At 35.5% G+C, this 21,090-nt stretch overlaps 1 protein-coding gene across 1 annotated transcript in view; it reads left to right on the top strand.

Moving 5' to 3' along the window:
* Positions 1-21,090, top strand: part of LOC140441140 (homeobox protein Hox-A4-like) — a 123,462-nt gene that overhangs the window by 92,610 nt on the left and 9,762 nt on the right. The window contains exon 3 of the mRNA XM_072531604.1: positions 15,194-15,357. Coding sequence (XP_072387705.1) covers positions 15,194-15,357 — 164 coding nt within the window. The remainder of the gene's footprint in view (positions 1-15,193; positions 15,358-21,090) is intronic.

Here is a 21,090-nt window from a genome sequence, read left to right as displayed (position 1 = left end):
GAAACAATTGATACTCATTAGAGTCATAAATAAATTATAAAACAAGTTAATTATTAATTAATTTAATAGCTTCTTCTCGTATCACTACAATCCGGGATGAGTCTTGGCTGACTGCATATTCCATCGCACACGGTTGTTCATGACAGTTGGGTCGGTAGATAGCTCTATTATTCTTAAAACTGACTATATTATGTTATCTCTCTACCACAGAGGTTGAGTCCTAAGGACCTTCTCCCTATCGAGGCCTCCATCCAGATTAACTTGGCTTATTAATTAGCCTGATTAATTAACAAGTTAACTGGCTAACACGTGCTATATATGGTTATACAGAACCACTCAAGAAACCAATTTTTTATTTTTAGTTAAATTTTGATTATTAAAAATGCCACCAATTGGACGTAGCAACTTGGACCGTAGAATGCGCAAGGCTGCAAGCCATAAAATATATAGAAATGTAAAATATGCGAGCATGTCAAACTGACGACCAACGCGAAGCGCGAAATTAAGTTGAACGAAATCGATGGAATCGAATAAAACTATGTACAAATGTAGCGTTTTATTCTCATTGCGCTTTATTCAATTGCTACTGGACAAATAGACGTTGTGTGTCCATATTGCCAGGCATTTAAGTTTAAAGATAAAATCCCTTAATTGTGCTGTGTCATTGACCAAGTCAAATCGACGACATATATTGGTTTCCGGAAACGAGCCAGATTCCATTCATTTTTTTGACTAGTATTGCTAGGTCGTGCCAGCTAGTAATAAATAAAAAAGAAGCAGCAGCTTATATACAAAGATTTTATATTAAAACCGATTTTTCTAAAACAGTACTCATTACGATGTTTCTCAAACTTTACCTTCTGCTTAAAAATATTCAATTTCACTCGTGTTTATTTCATATTTTAAAACAAGCTTTAATTAAATCGCAACAATTGCAATTTTTACAGGCCCTACATTACACCCGTGAAATCTTTTCTATGTAGAATCTTTCTGGTGCCCTTTCTAAGCTTTTAGAGCGTACGAGGGTGAAATTAGGGTGTCGTTAAATGTATTAGGATATTAAATTATCATGACAATGGCACAATCAGGGGTCCCAGTGATAAATACACTGCAAACATACGGCCCTTTTTGGCCACAGGTTTTATAAGCGCAATATGCTGACAAATTCGAGAAACTATGAATAATTATATAAACATCGATGATAATTTGGATAAAGAAGTGCTCCAAATGGCAAGTGGATTATAAAAATTAAATTATTGTAAAATAACGCTCGTTGCATTTGATGTATTAAATAATTTTATAAATAATTAATATCAAAACAATACCAAAAAAAACAATACAAGCCAATGAGATTTGGTACCAAAGAAAGAGTACTTTAATTTTAAATAGGGAATAAAAAATATCAGTTGCTTTGATAAAGTCCTCGTAGACATACCGTCTCAGGACTTGCAACTTAATGTAGAGTCATATGTCGCCATGTTACCAATCCAACGGTAACTTTACCATCTTAACTGTAAATTAGACATAATGTAAACTAAATTTCATTTAATAATTTTTAAAGGGTTTTTACCCACATATTTAGTGGCTACATCCATGTATTAACTAGTAAGTATTAACCACATTTTACATTAACCTTAGTCAAAACTTAAATTATTTCATGTTCTTTTTAATTAAGTGGTTAAATACTATTTTAGGACACTGATGATGGAATACTTATTCCGAAAAACGTTTTGTCAATTCAACATAGCCCAACTGGGTTTTTTATATACCTTTTTATAAAGGATTTTATTCAAAAATTTTTTTATTTAATTTATTATTTAAAACTATATCAACCAACGTCCATGCAATTATAAAGTAGCTTTTTAAAATTGCGATGAATATTTTAAAGCATTTCAGGGGTTACTAGACTACACTACATTGATGCAATATTCGTCGTATTAGTTCTACCAATCAAGCAGGAATGGTATTTTAATAAGCTTTCTCTTTAAATACCCCCTTAAAAAGTATTCCAGTGAAGTTAGGGGGAAGTCATTAAAACCTCTTCGTTAAACCTCTAGGTCGTCTAGGAAACCGTTCATTTAGATATCGCCTTACGTTTATGCCATGGTGATGTACGGATGAAATTTCTAATGCTTCAATATTTTATTTTTTTATTATTTCTATTTTTTTAGTGCTTGAAGTAGGTTCCATAAAAACATGACCTAAAATAGCTACATCTGCCGCTTCAGTCCAACACGTTTTTCACACCCTTTTTTTTTATCCGCTACTAATTCCTATTTATAAAAATGTTTAATTAGTTTTATTACGTATGAGTGATAAAGTAAGTTGCTTATCTTGAAGAAGTTGAAGAAGTCGATTAAATCATATGAATCAAACGAAGAAATGCGTCGTAGAACTAAAACACCAACGCTATCGAAAAAATCAGGTCGCTTAAATGGAATTGGACAGGACACGTCGTTAGATTATCAGACAACCGATGGACAAAACGTATTGTCGAGTGGAAGCCAAAACAAGGAGCATGTTAACGGTAACTGAATGCAAGCCACACAAGACAGATATAGATGGAAAGATCTTATGTCCAGCAGTGGACACGTACACGTTTATGATGATGATGATGATGAGGTACAATAGTTAGATTGTAAAAATTTCATTTGTATTACATAAGTAAAACCCAGGCTAAGTGCCAGCGCGCTAAGAGACAATAGAATAGACCAAACAAACTGCAATAGTGCTGTGTGACATGTGAGATTGTCTTGTTTGAGGTTAGAATTGTGTATTTAATTATTAACAATGGACAACAGTGTATGTAGCAGTGTTAATGTTGGAAATAAAACAGAACGACGTAAGAAAGAGTCGGGAAAAAAGTGGAATTTCGAAAGAAGTTGCGGTTAAAGGGCAAGCAATACCAAAACTTTAAAAGTGAAATCATGCCACCTAAAGAACCTCCACCAAATGAGGTAGGCAAGGTTGTATTTACATAGATAATTTATATTAGTATATTATTAAATTTAAGTTTAATTATGATCTAAGAATGATCTTCATCATCATCATCTTGGTGCTACAGCCCTTAGAAGGCCTCGACCTTCTCAAGCTTTCTACGCCATTCTATTCTGTTCCTCGCTTGCATTTTCCAGTTGCCGACTCCGATATTCTCGGCATCTTGTGTTACCCCGTCCATCCACCTCAGCTTTGGTCTACCCCGTCTACTCATTCCCACGGGTTGCGCTGTTAGAATCTTTTTTATCATATTTGACTCAGGGGCCCGGGCTACATGTCCTGCCCACTGCAGGCGGTTTCGCTTAATTATAGTGGTAATATCTTTACCACCAAACGTATGCTTGTAGATATACTGCAGTTCAAAGTTATATCTACGCCTCCATATTCCGTTCTCACAGACCGCTCCGAATATCTTGGGTAGCACCTTTCTTTCAAAAATGGATAGAGCGGATTCATCTGTTTTCGTTAGCATCCATGTCTCTGATCCATATGTGAGAACGGGGACTATCAGTGTTCTATACAGCCTTATACGAGTTTTTTGAGACAGACGTTTGTTAGCTAAGTACTTTGATAGACTATGATAACACCTGTTTGCAATTATTATTTGCCTTTTTATTTCCTCAGATGTGTTATTATTGGGGTTAACCGATGTCCCTAGATATATGAACTCTTTGACTGCTTCGAAGTTTTGGTCATTGATGTTTAAATTTGTGTCAACATTTCCAGCTCTTGTGTTTGTGTTAGTCGAAATGAATTTGGTTTTATTTTGATTTATCTGTAACCCCATTCGTTCTGCTGCTGCTACTAGCTCGGTTAGGATTTCCGCAGTTCTCGCTCTAGTTCTTGTTATAATGTCCACGTCATCTGCATATGCTAGAATTTGGACTGATCTATTAAATATTGTTCCCCTGCTATCTAAATTAGCGTCTCGTACAACTTTTTCTAAGGCGACATTAAAAAGCTGACACGCCAGCGCATCTCCCTGCCTTAACCCCCTATGTATTTGAAATGGGGTTGATGAGTCGTTTTAAATTTTTACTGCTGATAGCATGTTAAACTCTTGCGCTTTTTCGAGGATCTGTCGTAGTGTAAAGATCTGGTTAATGGTTGAACGTCCACGCCTGAATCCCGCCTGATATTCTCCTAGAAACATTTCAGTATAAGGCTTTAATCTCTCGTGCAAAATATTTGACAATATCTTGTATACTGTATTTAGGAGAGTTATTCCGCGGTAATTATTGCATTCCAGTTGGTTTCCCTTTTTGTGTAACGGGCAAATTAAGCCTAAGCTCCATTCTTCAGGCATTTGCTCCTCAGACCAAATTCTACAAACAATTTCTCGCATCACCTTGGTGAGCTGCTCTCCACCGTGCTTAAATAACTCTGCTGGGATGCCATCGCTACCTGGGGACCTATGGTTCCTTAGTTTTTCTATAGATATTTTCACTTCATCTACCGAGGGGGGTTCCACGAGTTCCTCATTTCGGTATTCCAGCTCTATATTGTTCTAAGAATGATCTTAGATCATTTAAATCTTTTGCCGATAGAATGTGTAGAGTTAGTAAATAAAAATGTTATTACTGGCATTTCTATAAAGCCTGTAATGCCTTTTTATTTATTTCTAGCTATCCTGTAACTGTAAATATAACTGCAGAAAAGTTACATTCGACCAAAAACTACTATTGTTCAAGTTTTTATATAAAATTGGTGACAACGTTAAACAAAACACTTATTTAATTGGATTGATGAGTGTTTGTCAAGTAAAGTGGAGATGGCACGGATCTTATAGTCCTTCTGAACCTGGTGCAAGTGGGCGTCAAGCTTCGATTTATTTTACTATTCCAAACGGAAGTGGTGAAACTATACAGGTGTGCAAAAAGACCTTTCTAGAAGTCCACAATATAACGAAACGAAGAGTTGAAACAGTAGTAAAAGCAAAAAAACAAGGTAATTTAGTATACGTAGAACTAAGAGGAGATAGGTAAACAATTAGGAAGTATGTATACTCAAGAGGATGAATCTATCATTACAAAAAATATTGAATCGTTACCTAAACGGGAAAGCCACAATACTTGTGCCACTTGTGATTTACTTAAAAATCAAATTTAAAATTTACCAAGTAGCAAGGCTGTAAATCAACAAAAATTAGAACTACACCATAGAAAAACTGAGGACATGTGATGAAACTGGACCATGAAAAATTGCAGCTTCCAAACAGCTGGTATTGCACTATTTCTATGGATCTCCAACTGGTTTTCTCTATACCTACCTTGAAACAGTTGCAGATGTATTACTTGCGACAGTTGTCATGTTACAATATAGGTGTTCATTTGGGGGAAAATAATCAAGCACTAATGTTTATTTTGCATGATGGAATAAGTGGCGAAATATCTTCTTGCTTACTTAAAGCAGTCACCCTTAGAATGACAAACAAAAAAAAATTATTATATGGAGTGATAACTGCTCGGAGCAAAACAAAAACAAAATGATGTTGTTTTTGTGGATCTACCTTGTTGTTAATGGTTATTTTCATGAAATACGACACAAATACTTAGTTTTTGGTCACTCATTTTTGTCATGTGACAGAGATTTTGCATTAACTGAGAAAAGAAAACGGCTGGAGAGGTGTTAGATGGTTGTTAGGTTCTGTCATAAAAAGCCTTCATTGATACTTGTACTGGTAATTTTAAAGAAGCAACAAACAAGTATCTCAGCACCACAAAACTCGAAATTTCTAAAGCTCGATGGCTGAAAGTTTCAAAAGAACATCCTGAGCTGGCAAGTGTCAAGAAAACCTTGAACGAATTCGAACCATGGGCAGAACCAAATGTATTTTAAAAGAATATAACTGAAAAACAAATAAACACTTACTTGTACCACTGGATGGTAAAAGTAAAATAAAACAAGAGAAGAAAGAAGATTTGAAAAATTTTTACCTTATTTGAAAGAGAGAACAAAATATTTTATAAGGAATTACTTCAGTAAATTAATTACAATAGCCTATAGTAAAGCTTTATATAATCAAAACTGTTCCTTCTTATAATAATTACATGTTAATTTCAAAATAATTTGTACAGGTTTTCCCTATTATTTTAATTTAAGCCCTCAGTTAAACCTATTATTGTTTATTAACTCTGCATATATCTCTTTCTTTTATATATTATTTTATAAAGATATATGGCACTTAGCACAATATTTACCAAAACTTGTACTGCTCTTAGCCCGTTTCAAAAATTACATTCTTTTAAATTTTACTAAAACAAATATAGCAAAAATATTTATATTCTTTATGAATAAAATTTATCAGGCTACCAATTACAACCTATTTTTGTATTTTAAAGCTATTTAAATAAGGGAAAGTTGATTTACATGTTTTTTTTTAGTTTCCACTTAACTAACATTTCGGCACTTAGTCCGGTTTTTACTTATGTGCTACATTTAACTCCAGATTAATTCTTCTTCTTCTCATGGCGATCGCCATGGCATTTCTTCTTCTTCGCATTTCGAAGGTTGGCGATCCAAATGGCAATTGTAGTTTTGAAAACTGCTGCGCGAAAGATTTCTGCGGATGAGCGGTCGAACTATCTCCTCAGATCTTTCAGCCATGAGTTCTGGCGTCTTCCTACTGATCTTTTGCCCTGTAGTTTTCCTTCCAGTATAACTTGAAGTAATTCATATCTTTCGCCTCTCAACACATGACCCAAGTATTGCATTTTCCTCTCTTTGATTATTCTTAGTAATTCTTTTTGTTTACACATGCGACGAAGTACCTCAACATTAGTAACTCTTTGTACCCATGGAATTCTCAACATTCGTCTGTATATATATACAACTCAAAGGCATCTATTCTTTTTTCTATTTTAGACAACCCCCCTTCCTTTCTATTGCAAACCCCCAGGTCTTGAAGACAACAGCTGAGGCCTTATGTTTCTCAACAGGGGAATATGCTTGTCTAGTCTGGGGTAGATCTAGACACGCCCAACAAGTCACCGCGGCGTTAAATGAAACGTGTAGAATAATAATTACCGGTTGTATGAAGCCTATCCCTCTACCCCTACTGTACTGGGTAGCGGGATTTGCATCACCAGACGACCGTAGATGCGCCTCACAATATGTGGAAAAGTTCAGGCAAACTTTCGATGAACGCACCAATTATACGGGTTTGACGAACCGCCAGGAATCAGCCGACTTAAATCAAGGAAAAGGTTTATGAGAAATCTCAGCGTCGAACCACCCGAACTATTCCCCCTACATCCAGAACGACCTAATGGAATGAACCGGTGAACCTGGCGGACACTCAATTGCATACGCACAGGTGTTGTCCCTGTAAAATAGAACCTCATTAAATGGGGCATCAAGACAGACAGCGACGCACTTTGTGAATGTGGGATAATACAGAACGTGGAGCACCTGAAAGTATGCAGACTTTGCCTATCACAGTGCACCCTCGATGATTTATGGCTCGCAAATACAAAGTATGAAGACGTAGCCCGATATTGGGCAGAAAAACTGTAGTCGGATCCAGACACGAAAAAGTAAAGTAAGTCTATTTCAGAGTCCATTGTCCAACTTCCACAGCCATACAGTAAGACAGAAAAAAACGTAACATCTGATCATTCGCATTCTAAGCTGCAGACTAAGGTCTGATCTTGTAAAAAATGTTTTCATGCTCATGAATGCTTTCCTTGCTTGTTCGATTCTTGATAGAATTTCTTTTTTTGGATTACACTCCCTATTGATATTTGATCCCAAATATTTTATGGAATTTACCCGTTCTATTATTTGACCCTTGGTATACATATGTACGTTTATTGGTGTCTTTGAAAAGACTAAAGTTTTAGTTTTGGAAACGTTTAGATGTAAACCGAACATTTCGCTGTGGTGAACTACTGCATTTACTATATTTTGTAGTTCTTGTGCGTTGCTTACTATTAAGACGGTATCATCAGCATATCTGATATTGTCTATGCCGCCTTGGATCTCGTCTAATGCTTCTCTGAATATAGACTCCGAATACAAATTAAATATTAGCGGTGATAAGACGACGCAACCCTGTCTCACTCCTTGTCGGATTTGTATATCTTCGGATGTTGTGTGCTCTATTTCAATTGTTGCCGTTTGGTGCCAGTATAGTTCTGAGATAATTCGCAAGTCTTGTTCGTCAACTCCAGTTGTTTTCAGAATTTCAATCATCTTTTGATGGTTAACGCAGTCAAATGCTTTTCGATAGTCAATAAAACATGGATATATATCTACATTCATGTCTCTGCATCGTTGCGTTAACACATTTAAAGCAAAAAGAGCCTCTCGTGTTCCCAATCCGTTTCGAAATCCGAATTGAGTGTCACTTATCTGGAACTCGCACTTCTTGTAAATTCGTGTATGGACAATTCTGAGAAAAGTTTTAAGGACATGAGTCATCCAGCTTAATATTCAATAATCATCGCATTGTGAGGAATTCGATTTTTTTGGTAATGCTACGAATGTTAATTTTAGCCAGTCTGTTGGTATTTTACCTGTGTCATATATCTTATTGATTGATTACTTTTTGTTAATTTAAAAGTTTTATTCGTATAAAAATATTAATATAATATTATTTATTTATTATCTATTGTGCCATGTATATTTTAATGCTCGATCTGCAAGATTCAGATATAAATTATACCAATTTCAAACACCATACAAAACGAATGCCCCAATCTAGAAGAATTGAAGTTAAATATTTTTCCAAACAATTAGGCGTTGTGCATTTTAAGAGAAGGGGCCGGGTTGATGCAATTATAGAAATGAGGTGGATGTTTATGAGTGCTCGGAGCCGTGACCCAGCATGGTTTAAATGGATTATATGGGGTGGTTTTTGATACGGTAAACTAAATACGGCAATTACATGCTTTTATTGTTATTATAATATGTTGATCGAGTAATATCGATAATTGCAACATGTGCAATGGTGTGGAAATGGAGTTAGTTACGAAATAAATTAGCCTTTTCTGCTGTAACATACAAAAATTAACTAAATTAATCAAAACAGAAACCGCCCTTGATAGCACAGTGGATACGCCGGTCACTTACCAGCTGAAAACATCTTAATTTATTATTTCAACTTAGAGCGGACATAAGAATTGTCATATATTGTCTCTTCTCTTTTAAAACGAAGCTTTCGTACTGGTGTTGTGTTACTTTTTCTTTATAGTAAAGTACTGAGGCGAGCATCACGGAAGTAGCGCAACGAAATAGCGGTTCGTGATTCACAGTCACAGTAAACAGTTGGAAGAGTCCATTACGCGACGAGGGAAGTCCGTTATACAACATGTAAACTTTTGCAATTTTATTAACATCTATAAAAAATCTTTAAAAAAATAATAAAGTTAGTTTATTCAATTTTAAAAATATTATTAATTTTAAAAATACAGAAAACATAGTATATACATGAGCTCCGCTCTAGTCTACAGTACCGCATACGGTACCACTTTTTTCTTAAGTTTAATGTCCAAATTGAGAAATTGGTAGCCACCATGACAATTTGCCGTTTTTTTCCGATTTTAGCGACATAAGAAATACAAATCTTCAATAAAAAATAGGGGTTCCTGTTTAAGATTTTAAAGTTATTCCCAGCTTCAGCCCCAAAGGGTAAGCTGGGAATTCATAATTGATGTTATTTGATAGATTTTTTAAAAATCTTGAACACTTGTGTTTCAGTTTTTTTATCCGATATAAATTTCGCGACAATTAGCCTCTTCTACTCAAATCCGACTCTTACCTTCACGCTGGTGTCTCCTGTAAATCGAGCAATCCAACTGGAGATCCGGTATCCAACCCGGGTGGAAAGTTGGGTCGGGAACTGACGAGAGCTGGTGAAATGGCCCTCCGAACAGGAGGTTTGGCGTTGGGTTAACTAACCAACCCTGTAAAAAAACGTTTTTTCATGAGAGCTACAAAGAAAGAAACCGGACTATCTAACCTACGACGAACTCACAACCGAAATAAGGATAATGATTTAAAAATTTGCACGTGGAAAGTAAGAAGCCTTTATCAGCCTGGAGCCACGGCTCTGCTTATACAAGAAATGAATAGATATCATTGCTTTACAGGAAATGAGGTGGACTAGCTCAGGCATCCTGGGAAAAAATAACTGCAATATTTACTATAGTGGACATCCTACCCGACACGGATTTGGTACCGGATTTATTGTAAGCATCAAGGTCAAACATAGTGTAATTGATTTCAAAGCTATTTATCATAGGATATGTTAAATAAGACTTAAAGACCATAATTAGTATCATTAGCATCCATGCTCAAACGGAAGAAAAAGAGGATGATAATAAGACATGTTCTCTGAGGCACTAAACCTAGAGTACGATGAGTGCCCAAAATATGACATCAAAATAATAGCAGGAGACTTTATTGCCAATGGAAGAAAGAATATATTTTCGCCCACCATCGGAAAATAGAGCCTACACGTAGACTCTAATGATAACGGTCTCAGAATCATAAACTTTGCGATGTCTAAGAACATAGTAATAGCTAAGACACGAATTTTCCATAAAGATATACATAAGGGAACTTGAAAATCTCCTGATAATGATAATGATAAATAAACTAAAAGATCCCGACCTTACAAATGTATACAGACAGCAAAGAGAAGATCAAATAAGGACAAAAAACTTAGAAGAAGACATTAACCAACTATAGGCATATATATGAGATATTGTGTTACAGAAATCGGTTGAAATATTGGGCAAAACCAAGTTAGAAAAAAGAAATCATTGGTTTGACCATGAATACGAAATGGCCACAAATAGAAAGAACGCAGCGTATCAAAAAACCATTGACAGAGGTTGTACACGGAAAAAAAAAGAAGAGTATAGACGTCTTAGAAGAGAGGAAAAACGTATTCATCGACGTAAGAAGAGGGAATACGAACAGAATACTCTCAATGAGATACAAAGTTTACTCGATAAAAATGAAACGAGGAAATACTATAAATCCTTAAGTAATAGCCGTCGAGAATTTAAACCACGATTAAAAATTTGTAAAGACACTAGCGATGAAATTATACATGATAAAAACTCAGTTCTTAACGGATGGACACAACATTTCAGCGAACTTTAAATATAAACGATATTGAAGGAGGATACAACATAGACAATCAACAAAATCTACAACGTCAACTACACAGTGAAGAGCCAACAAGAGAAGAAGTGTCAAATGCCATCCTAAAACACAAAGACAATAAAGCCCCAGGAATCGATGAAATTCTTCTTCTTCTTCTTCTTCTTCTTCTTCTTCTTCTTCTTCTTCTCTGAAATCTGTTCGGAAATGTATAATAAAGCTGGTGATCAACTTTTTGCAGCAATCCATAAACTAATAGTACTTATATGGCAGAATGAATTGGTACCAGAAGAGTGGCTAAAGGGAATATGTCCGTTGCATAAAAAGGGTGATCAACTGGAGTGGCAGAACTATAGAGACATTACTCTGTTAGCATCTGCGTATAAGTTCTTCGGCAATGTATTGTTTGAAAGACTTAAATATTTTTCAAAGGATACTGTTGGTCAATATCAATGCGAATTTACTGCTGGAAAGTCAACTACACATCAAATTCAAGCACCTAGGCAGATTCTTGAAAGGTCACTAGAATATAACATAGATACAGACCATCTCTTCGTCGACTTCAAAGCAGTCTATGATATTGTAAAAAGAACTGCATTATATAACGCAATGATAGACGTTGGGATTCCACCTAAGTTAGTTAAGTTGACCTAACTAACAATGCAAAAAGTAAGCTGATGCGTTAGAATTGAAGGAAAAACTCTAAGTTTTTTGACATTAATAATGGACTAAGACAGGGGGACGCGCTGGCGTATCTCCCCTTTAATATTGACTTGGAAAAGGCCATCAGACAGTTAAATATTAGAACGAATGGAACTATTTTTAATAAATCGACGCAAATTCTCGCATTCGCTGACTATATAGTTATAGTGGACAGAAGTATGAGAGATATGGTGCAGTGTTTTACACGGCAACTGAATTAGGACTTGTGGTAAGCGAGGAAAAAACTAAATATATGGTGGTTTCTAAAAACCCCCGAAATATCCAACAGAGAATTCAAATGAACAACCATACCTTTGAGCAAGTCAAAGAATTCACATATCTTGGATCGCTAGTAAACGCAACAAACACGACACGACAAGCGACGAAATAAAAAGACGCATAGCAATAGCAAACAGAACTGTTTACGGTCTCGAGAAGCATTTAAAAATAAAAATATAAAACGTACAGTAAATCTCAATATATACAAGACCTTAATAAGACCGGTTTTGATATATGGAGCTAAATCGTGTACCCTATTTCAAAATGATAAAAGACTTCTTGGTATTGTTGAGAGAAAAATTCTTAGAAAGATTTTTGGGGCCGTAAATGAAAATGGGCTATGGCGTCGAAGATACAACTTTGAACTATATCAGTTATACACCGATCCAGATATTGCGAAATTCGTTAAAGTGCAGCGACTTAGACGGGCTGGACACATTGCTAGGATGTCATATCACGAATATACGAAGAGATTAACATTTTCAAAACCAGAGGGCACAAGAAGTAGAGGACGACCACAAAGGAGATGGATTGATGATGCGGAAGAAGACCTACAGGTTCTAAGGGAAGATGGAAGGAAGTTGCCAGGAATCGACAGATGTGGCGACTTATTTGTGAGCATGGCAAGATTCACAACGGATTGTCGAGCCACTTATGATGATGTTAAATTTCTCGAAACATTCGGCCGTCCCGCATCTTTTGACACACACTGCATGTATGTCTTGTGACTTAAGTGATAGAAGCACTTTTTGTAGTTGTTTGTAAAATTCTTTTGCCTCTCGATCTACCTATTTACCTGTGTAAAGTTAATGAGCAGATCATGTATAGTACAGCTTGTCAAATTTAAGGTGATACTTGACAAATTTGTCCACTTGCGTAGAAAATTAAGTGAGAACGCATTGGGAGGAAAAGAGATACATAATGCGCTCGATCTCTTCACCTCGTTGGTACACTCCATACTACAAGTTTACAGAGAGTGGCCTTATTTATTAATGTAACTTCTATGATATGTCTATATTTTATGTTATTTTGACGTTTCAATTTTTCCTTCGGAAATTTTTCTCAAAATACAAAATATTTTGTTTTGTAATTTGGTAAAAAATTCTTTTAATAATTATATTTTATTTGACTCATTAATATTGACCATTCAGTCATGTTTAAGCGGCAGTTTTTTCGAACACTTCTATAAATGTCTCGTTCTGTAATTTAATAAGAGGAATATTGGCAGAGATGAAAGCTTTACATTTGCGTTACAGTAAACTCTACAAGAATAAAAGAATAGTAGTTAATCTGATACCTGGAACATACCGACGAAACATTTATTACCTAATTTTTATACTAGAGTTGTCGTAATATTTTATTTTTTATTTTAAACTTATTTTAAACTAAAATTGTGGCTTATTCCAAATAAAAATAGTAAATTACATTATTATGCCACAAGAAAATAGCCTAAGAATAATTTTTAATTTAAATAAAAACACACACACACACACAAGCTTACAACGCAGCTCCTACAGAGATATGTGTTCCAATGGAATAGTGGGACTCAAATATCTGAAGATCAAACCGGTCACACTCCCTTCGAGTGGTACCTATCTGACCCACAAGCTATCCTTCCACCCCTCCCCCTCGCAGAGGAGACTGTACTAATTTTTTACTTTGGAGACCCTTTTTAATAGAACATCTTCCGTATGTGGTTAAGCCACCTAATTTTAGGGGTAGCTAGAAGAACTTTTCTCCCTTTGGATGACTAAAAACTGAATGACTACTTAGGACTCTTGTTCCCTAAATGTGTTGTTCAGACAGTGGGCCATCGCCCATCGACGTGGGTCGATGTCTCGCTGTCCAAACTGTGTGTGTTCGGTCACTCAGCCGTCGAATTGGCAAAATAAATTTTGTTCTCCTCGGCGACTGGAAAATTTGCAGAAAAACTCATCACAGCATGTTTAAACATTTTTATATTTAAAATCTACATTTTTATTTGCCACATATTGTTTTAGAGCAGCCCACACTAACTCAATTGGATTTAAGTCCGGGTGGTAGGGAGGTAGTCTTAAGACAGAGTGACCTGCATTGTTCATAATTTGATCTATTTCATAAGTTTTATTTCTGGGTTTGTGCAAGAGGAATGAATATAAGTTTCATCCATGTAAATTATGGGCCGATTTTCTTCCCTATATTGTTTAATATTTCTGAGAAACTTCCTCCGGGGCACTTGTATAGGTTTTTCCATTAGGGTTTTCCTGTTATTCTTCGCTTTCTTCCATCGAAATCCCATATCTCTCTTGAGAAGACTCAAACTTTTCTCAAAGTTTCATGCGACCCTGTATAAATATTGTCTTCATTAATTTTTTTTGTAATATGTCACAATGTAGGAACCCGTTTTTCCGTGACATAATTTATTATTATACGCCGAAGTTAACCTTTGTCAAAATCGCCCAAGTTGGATTTTGGGGCAGATCTCATTCTTTTGTTAGGCTTCGAAAATTATGTAGAAGCACCTTCTTCTATATTTTTCATTTCACGAAAGATCCGTTTTATAGTGGCTATACTTACTCCTGTTGCTAAGGAAGCACGCTTTTTAACTTTTTTAAAATCTTTAACATGCGGATTTTGCATCGCTCCTCTCTGCATAAAAATAATTACATTTGCTGTTACCTCACTAGTTTGTCCAGACAAGACTTTGCCTTCTAATTTTGAATGAAAACCCATGTTTATAATTTAATTAAAATATAACAATAATTATTTAAAAAGTCAAATCTATTGTAATACGATATTTCTTCAACACACAGTAACTTTAAACATAAGTAAAATAAAAAAACTTTGTCGCAGACTATACAAGTACCTTGCACTTCGAAGAGCCAAGAAATAATAAGGACGAATTGTGTTGTGGTCGAATGCGCATCGTGGGTGGAGCCTAATTTTAAATCGGCCAAGTATCACGTTAAATTTGACAAGTTATATGGTGTCTTTGATTCATGGTTCATATTCAAATAAAAACTAAAACGTTGATTGAAATTGTATTAATTTAAACGTATATAAATATATCAAACAATCTATAGAGCTAGAGATCAAATATATAATTTTTTCTCCTTTGTTTCAGGATGTGGTCCTGGTCACGCATTACTAGGAAAAACAAGAAGGCCAAGGACAGCATTTACTTCGCAGCAACTTTTGGAATTAGAAAAACAGTTTAGGCAAAACAAATATCTTTCCAGGCCAAAACGGTTTGAGGTGGCAACTAATCTAATGTTAACAGAAACACAGGTAAGCCACTACAAATGTTCTTGGTATTTAAAAAATATTAATGGCGTCTATAAGATATAATATAATACTTCATCATTCAATCTTCGCTTATCCACTGCTGGACATAGATCTCCCTCATAATTTTCCATCTATTTCGATCTTGTGCCTCTTGCATCCAATTCCTATGACAACGTTTTAGATCGTCAGTCCAACGTGTTGGTGGACGACCTCTGCTTCGGTAGGCATCATCTCTTGGTCTCCATTCCAGTATCCGTTTTGTCCATCTATTATCTGTCATTCGAGCCACGTGACCTGCCCAATTCCATTTCAGTGTTGCTACTCTCTCTACTGCATCAGCCACTCCTGTTCTTTGTCGTATCTGGCGATTTGGGATCTTGTCTCGTAGTGAAACGCCCAACATAGCACGCTCCATCGCCCTTTGACACACACGGATCTTTTGAACTGTTCTCCTTGTCATGGTCAACGTTTCCGCACCGTAAGTTAACACTGGCAAAACACACTGATTAAACGTTTTTCTTTTAAGGCATATTGGTATATCAGACGATTTGAAAATATGGTTCAGCTTGTCGAAGGCTGCCCAAGTCAGTCTTATACGACGGAGAAGCTCAACGGTTTGGTTATCTTTTCCTATGCGAATCTCATGACCTAGGTATTTATAGGCCATTACCTGGTCTATATAATATAATACTTAGACCAGATGAATTGTATTGCAAGAAGCATTTTTTAATGTAGATGATTTGTGAAAAACTTGATATCTATTTAGTGCTATTTCTTAATAATAATTTTATGGTATTTAAATATTTTCAGTTAAATATAACATTAATTGTTGAAATTCTTCAATTTTTCGACAGAAGCTACCAAGTTTTCTGCATATTTATTTGCTTTTTAGCAGTTGTATATAAGTAACACTGTGAGTAATTTAATGGGCTCAACGTTGACATTAGGAAACCGAGATATGCTTAACAATAATGCTTTTTGCACTAATAATAATAATTTTTAATAAAAATTGTAAAAATGTTGACACCATTATAATTTAATTCTAAGGTTAAAATGTCAGTCAGAAATCATTTCGTTGTCATTAAAATCTCACTATGCACATTAGTTAAAGTTCCAATTTAAGAGATATTGGAGAAATCGAGGCCCCTGTGGACGGTTACCAATACATTTTTACACGGATGTTCTTCTGATGTCTTTCCTTTCGATCTCTTAGCTTATTTTCTGTAAGTCTTTTTGGTATTCTCATATCCGCAATTTTCAATAGCCCTTGCATTGTAGCTGTGTAGGGTCTTATTTCTAATGCACGTCAATATTGCTCTCAGATTGACTTTATATATTCTTGATTAGAAATATCGAACGAACAGAAAATAGAACGATTTGCAGATTATTTAGAAAACATGTTCAAACTCAACGACAATTATGGTGAAGAACTGAAATGGGAAGAACCATTCCAAGCCGAAGAAAGAATAATGTTGCCATTATTTAGAGAAGTATCAACAGAGATAAAAGAGAATATACATCCTAAGAAAGCTCCAGGATATGATCTCATAATAGGAGAACCATTAAAAAATCTACCAAGAAAAGCCATAGGTAAAATGACACACCTATTAAATCCTGCTTTTATATTAAAATATGTTCTTAGACTCTGAAAAGTAGTCGAAGTCAATGTGACTGTCAAACCAGGTAAACCTCCTAATAAAGTGACATCCTATCGACCAATATCACTCCTTCCGGTGATGTCAAAACCTTTTGAAAAACTTCTATTGAAAAGATTAAAACCAATAATAGAACGAAAAAATCTTATACCAAATCATCAATTTTTAGAAATAAACATTCCACTATAGATCAAGTTCACAGCATAAGAAATATAATAGAAAAAACATTAGAAGAAAAGAAAGTCTGCTCTATAATCTTCTTGTACGTAGCACAGATGTTTGATAAAGTCTAGCATGAGGGTTTAAACTATAAACTAAGAACGTTCATGCCTCAACAGTATTCAGAGATCTTAAAATCATACATTACCAATAGATATTTCACAGCTAGTGACATTCCAGAGCTAGAACAAAACACGATTGCCATCTTTGCGGATAATACAGCCATGCTAGCGATAGAAGACACTAGTGAAGAAGCGACTGATAAGTTGGAACTATCAGTAAATCCAATACATACCTGGACCAGAAAATGATAAATAAAATTAAAGGAGACTAAATCTGCACACATTAACTTTACAATTAAAAAAATAGAAAATTTCCCAGTTAGAATAAATGATACCCAAGTTCCTTATGCAATATCAGCAAAAATAGTTGGGCATCACCCTAGACGCAAGGCTGCGCCGAAAAGTCCATGTCAAAATTTCAACATTATCCATTTATCATAAATTATCCATTTACAAGCAAGTACTGAAGCCAGTATGGGTATATGGGTGCCAACTCTAGGACTGTACCAAAGCTAGTAATCTACATATTATCCAGAGGTTTCTAAATAAAATAATGAGGAACATTGTTGATGCTCCTTGGTATATCCGTAACAGCAACCTCCACCAGGACCTGAGTATGGAAACTGTGACTGAAGTAATTAAGAGAACGGCAGTAAGTCACGAACAGAGGCTGCATAGTCATGTGAATGTCGAGACAATCCAGCTTCTTGACAACACTGAACTAAAGAGAAGACTCATAGGGACAAAACCATTTGAGTTAGTGTAAATGTGTAACAGTTTAGTATAAAAAACAGATTACAGTGCTGTAATGTTATCGCATCTTAGTTGTAGTGCATTAGTTGATAGATTAAATAAGAGTAAACCATAGGGTAACCCCTTAGATTAGGGTATTCGCTGTTTATTAACTGATAATCGGTCATTTGTAGCAGTATACAAACACCGTACAAAAAAATGTTATTATGTCAGTTTCGCCATAGTGTTAATAAAACTCCTGCTAGTCTGTGCTTTTGGTATTTGACCTCATATATATATATATATATATATATATATATATATATATATATATATATAAACATATTATTGTATAATTTTGTATAATTTTAAAATTTAAAAATTTAAAATTTCTCTTTATAATAATAAATAAAATATGATTAAACTTTAAAGCTCGGCTTGAGTTAAAAGCTTTTTCTTGACGATTACACAAATTAAGGCGAGTCTATGCATTAAAAAGTTATCAAGACTGTAATAACCGAGCGAAAATGCGGCAGAAACTTGATAAACGGCCGTCATATTCGGAGCAGTTAGTCAAGCTAATCGTGAATTATAACTTCTGTCTGTTTGTTTGATGTTCTTCTTAACTCCAGCCATAACTCTTAGGAAAAAGAAAACAGTTTTGATACAAAGCGAAGTTTGTATATATTCGGCTATTACAAAATGTCGTATATACAGGGTCGGGAGTTACTCATGGTGTTTTATATACAAATTTCTTCTTTATCAATATCAATTATCAATATGTAGCCTTCAGTTACTTGACAGTCGAATACATTTTTTCTTTTTAGTTCAGATGTTGTGCTCTTTTTTTTCCATCTTTTTACGGTTATATTGTTCTGAACTTCTGGTTCTTCTTTGCTTTCGTCTTCCTGTCGGTTTCTAATGTTACATGTTCTTTATTGATTTTATACCTTCTAGTGCCTCTCTCCTATGAACATGTTCCAAAGATACCAGCCTCTGAATATGTATAGTAAAATACAGTAAAAAAGTATTAAAGTTAGGCCGCATCTGAGATTCTTGTTAGACATTTAGGTAATTAAATGAAACTTTTTTAATAAGATCAATTACTTACTTTTCGTGTCCGAGACACCAACGACTTGAATTCTATATTTCCAATGGTTGGCCATATAGGTGATCCTGTCATTAGCTGCGCAGGTCTTCCTTATATTTGTGCATGTTTGTAGGTAGTGACTATTCTGAATTGCGACACAGTCACAGGTATCGGCTTCCCCATCTTCTCAGGTATCTAGCACAATGTGAGACGCCAGTTCTTAGTCCGTTTAGCGCTCTCCATGTCGGGTAAAGTTAATTATATCCATCATCAACTTGTTCTGGAGTAATAAGTGTTGAAGTAGCTGGCGCTTGCCCTAGGTTTATTCGTTGTCCTTTAGTTGCTTCGGGGACGAACCATGATGTTTTTTGGAAGCTTTTTCGAGAACTTAGTTAGCTTTGCTGAGTTTGGTGGTCATATAAAGAGTGTCTTCAATCCATCTCTTACTTCTTTGGTTCCACCTTTGGCGTGACCCGTCTTCTGATAGGTGGGGAAACGATTTTAACTATGGGATCGATCTTTTCATTGATATCGGTTTCAGGGAACCCTATATTATATGTATTGTCTTATTGAGAGCTATGTTGACGTTTTTAGCGTAAGCAGAATTTATTTACACTGGTGCTCCAAATTCCGCTGTTACAAAACATAATACTAAGGAATAAAGGCGGGAAGTGTGTGGTTGTGCTCCCCATTACCTATTAGTTAGTTTGTGGATGGTGGTATTTCTTACGCTTACTTTTTTCTTGACCTCTTGACAGTGGTATCGGTAATGCAGAGTTCTATCTAGAGCTATACCAAGATATTTTGGCATCTCGTTGAAAGCGAGAAAAAGCTTCTCGTCGTGAAAAGCACACACCTGCGCTTTTGTGGGATTGGGTTTTAATTCACTATAATAATAGTATAGGAATAAGTCTTGGAGCATTGGTATTTTTCTTTAATTTCCTTGAAGGTTCTTCCCGAAGCTGCCACTGCTGTAGCATCAGCGTAAATTAATTGTTTTGTTTGTTCGTTTATGGGTTGATCGTTGGTATACCTATGTGTTGTATAAAATCGGCGTAAGGAGACTTCCCTGTCGGAGACCATTTTTTGATCCCTCCACCGACTTTTGAGCCTATCAACGCTCCCCCTGTTATTTCTCTATGTGGGTGAAGTTTAGTGTTTGCAGCAGAAATTTCTGGATCTATACCTTGCTTGTTCTGTAATAATTTTAGTCTCCATAAATTCAGCAATCCAGTTAATTATCATTCTCTAGGACGCCTTGAAAATGCGACACAAAAGAAAGACAGGTCTAAAACTCTTTGTATCCGCCGGATATTTCCTGGATTTAAGAGGTCCACCACTCCAGCTTTTCTTCAGATTTGAAGGATTTGTGGTGTGCATATGGAGTAATTTATGATTCGTACAAGCTACTCAACGGTTATTGGTCCAAAGTTCTTTCATTATTTGTTCTTTTCGTATTTCGTCTAGGCCAGCCGTTTTATTTATTTAATTATCTTTCATTTGATGGATCGTATCTCTCATTTCCTTCTGACAAATTGAGGTACCTAGACCATCCGTTTCTTCGTAAACATTTCGTTGAACTCTCATTTTGTTCTTCCTTGATATTGACCTACTGTTCGTCAGGAGACGGTAGGCTATCTGATTGGGTGTGACTTGTCTCAGGTTGGGTATCAGGACGGCATCGTTGCCAAGTCTTTGAATCAACCTTCAAGCACATCTGCTGTTTTGTTTCATATCCAGACCCATCACCAGCTCGCACCACCTGTTTGTTCTATTGGTGGCTATCGCATGTAGCACGTTCTCACCAGCCTGTATTGTTGATTCCAAAAAGGGGTCAACCTTATATAGCTTCTCATACATTTTAAGTGGGGTTTAGGTTCTTCATTGAAATCTTTTATTGTCCAGTATTTCCTTAAGTTCATGTGTTATTGTCTAGTCTAGTATTTTAAAGAATCTTTTAACACCAGGTTCCTGTTCT

Source organism: Diabrotica undecimpunctata, chromosome 5, assembly GCF_040954645.1.
Source record: "Diabrotica undecimpunctata isolate CICGRU chromosome 5, icDiaUnde3, whole genome shotgun sequence".
NCBI lineage: Eukaryota > Metazoa > Arthropoda > Insecta > Coleoptera > Chrysomelidae > Diabrotica > Diabrotica undecimpunctata.
Note: the sequence above shows the minus strand (reverse complement) of the source record. Positions and strands in the feature narration are given on the sequence as shown.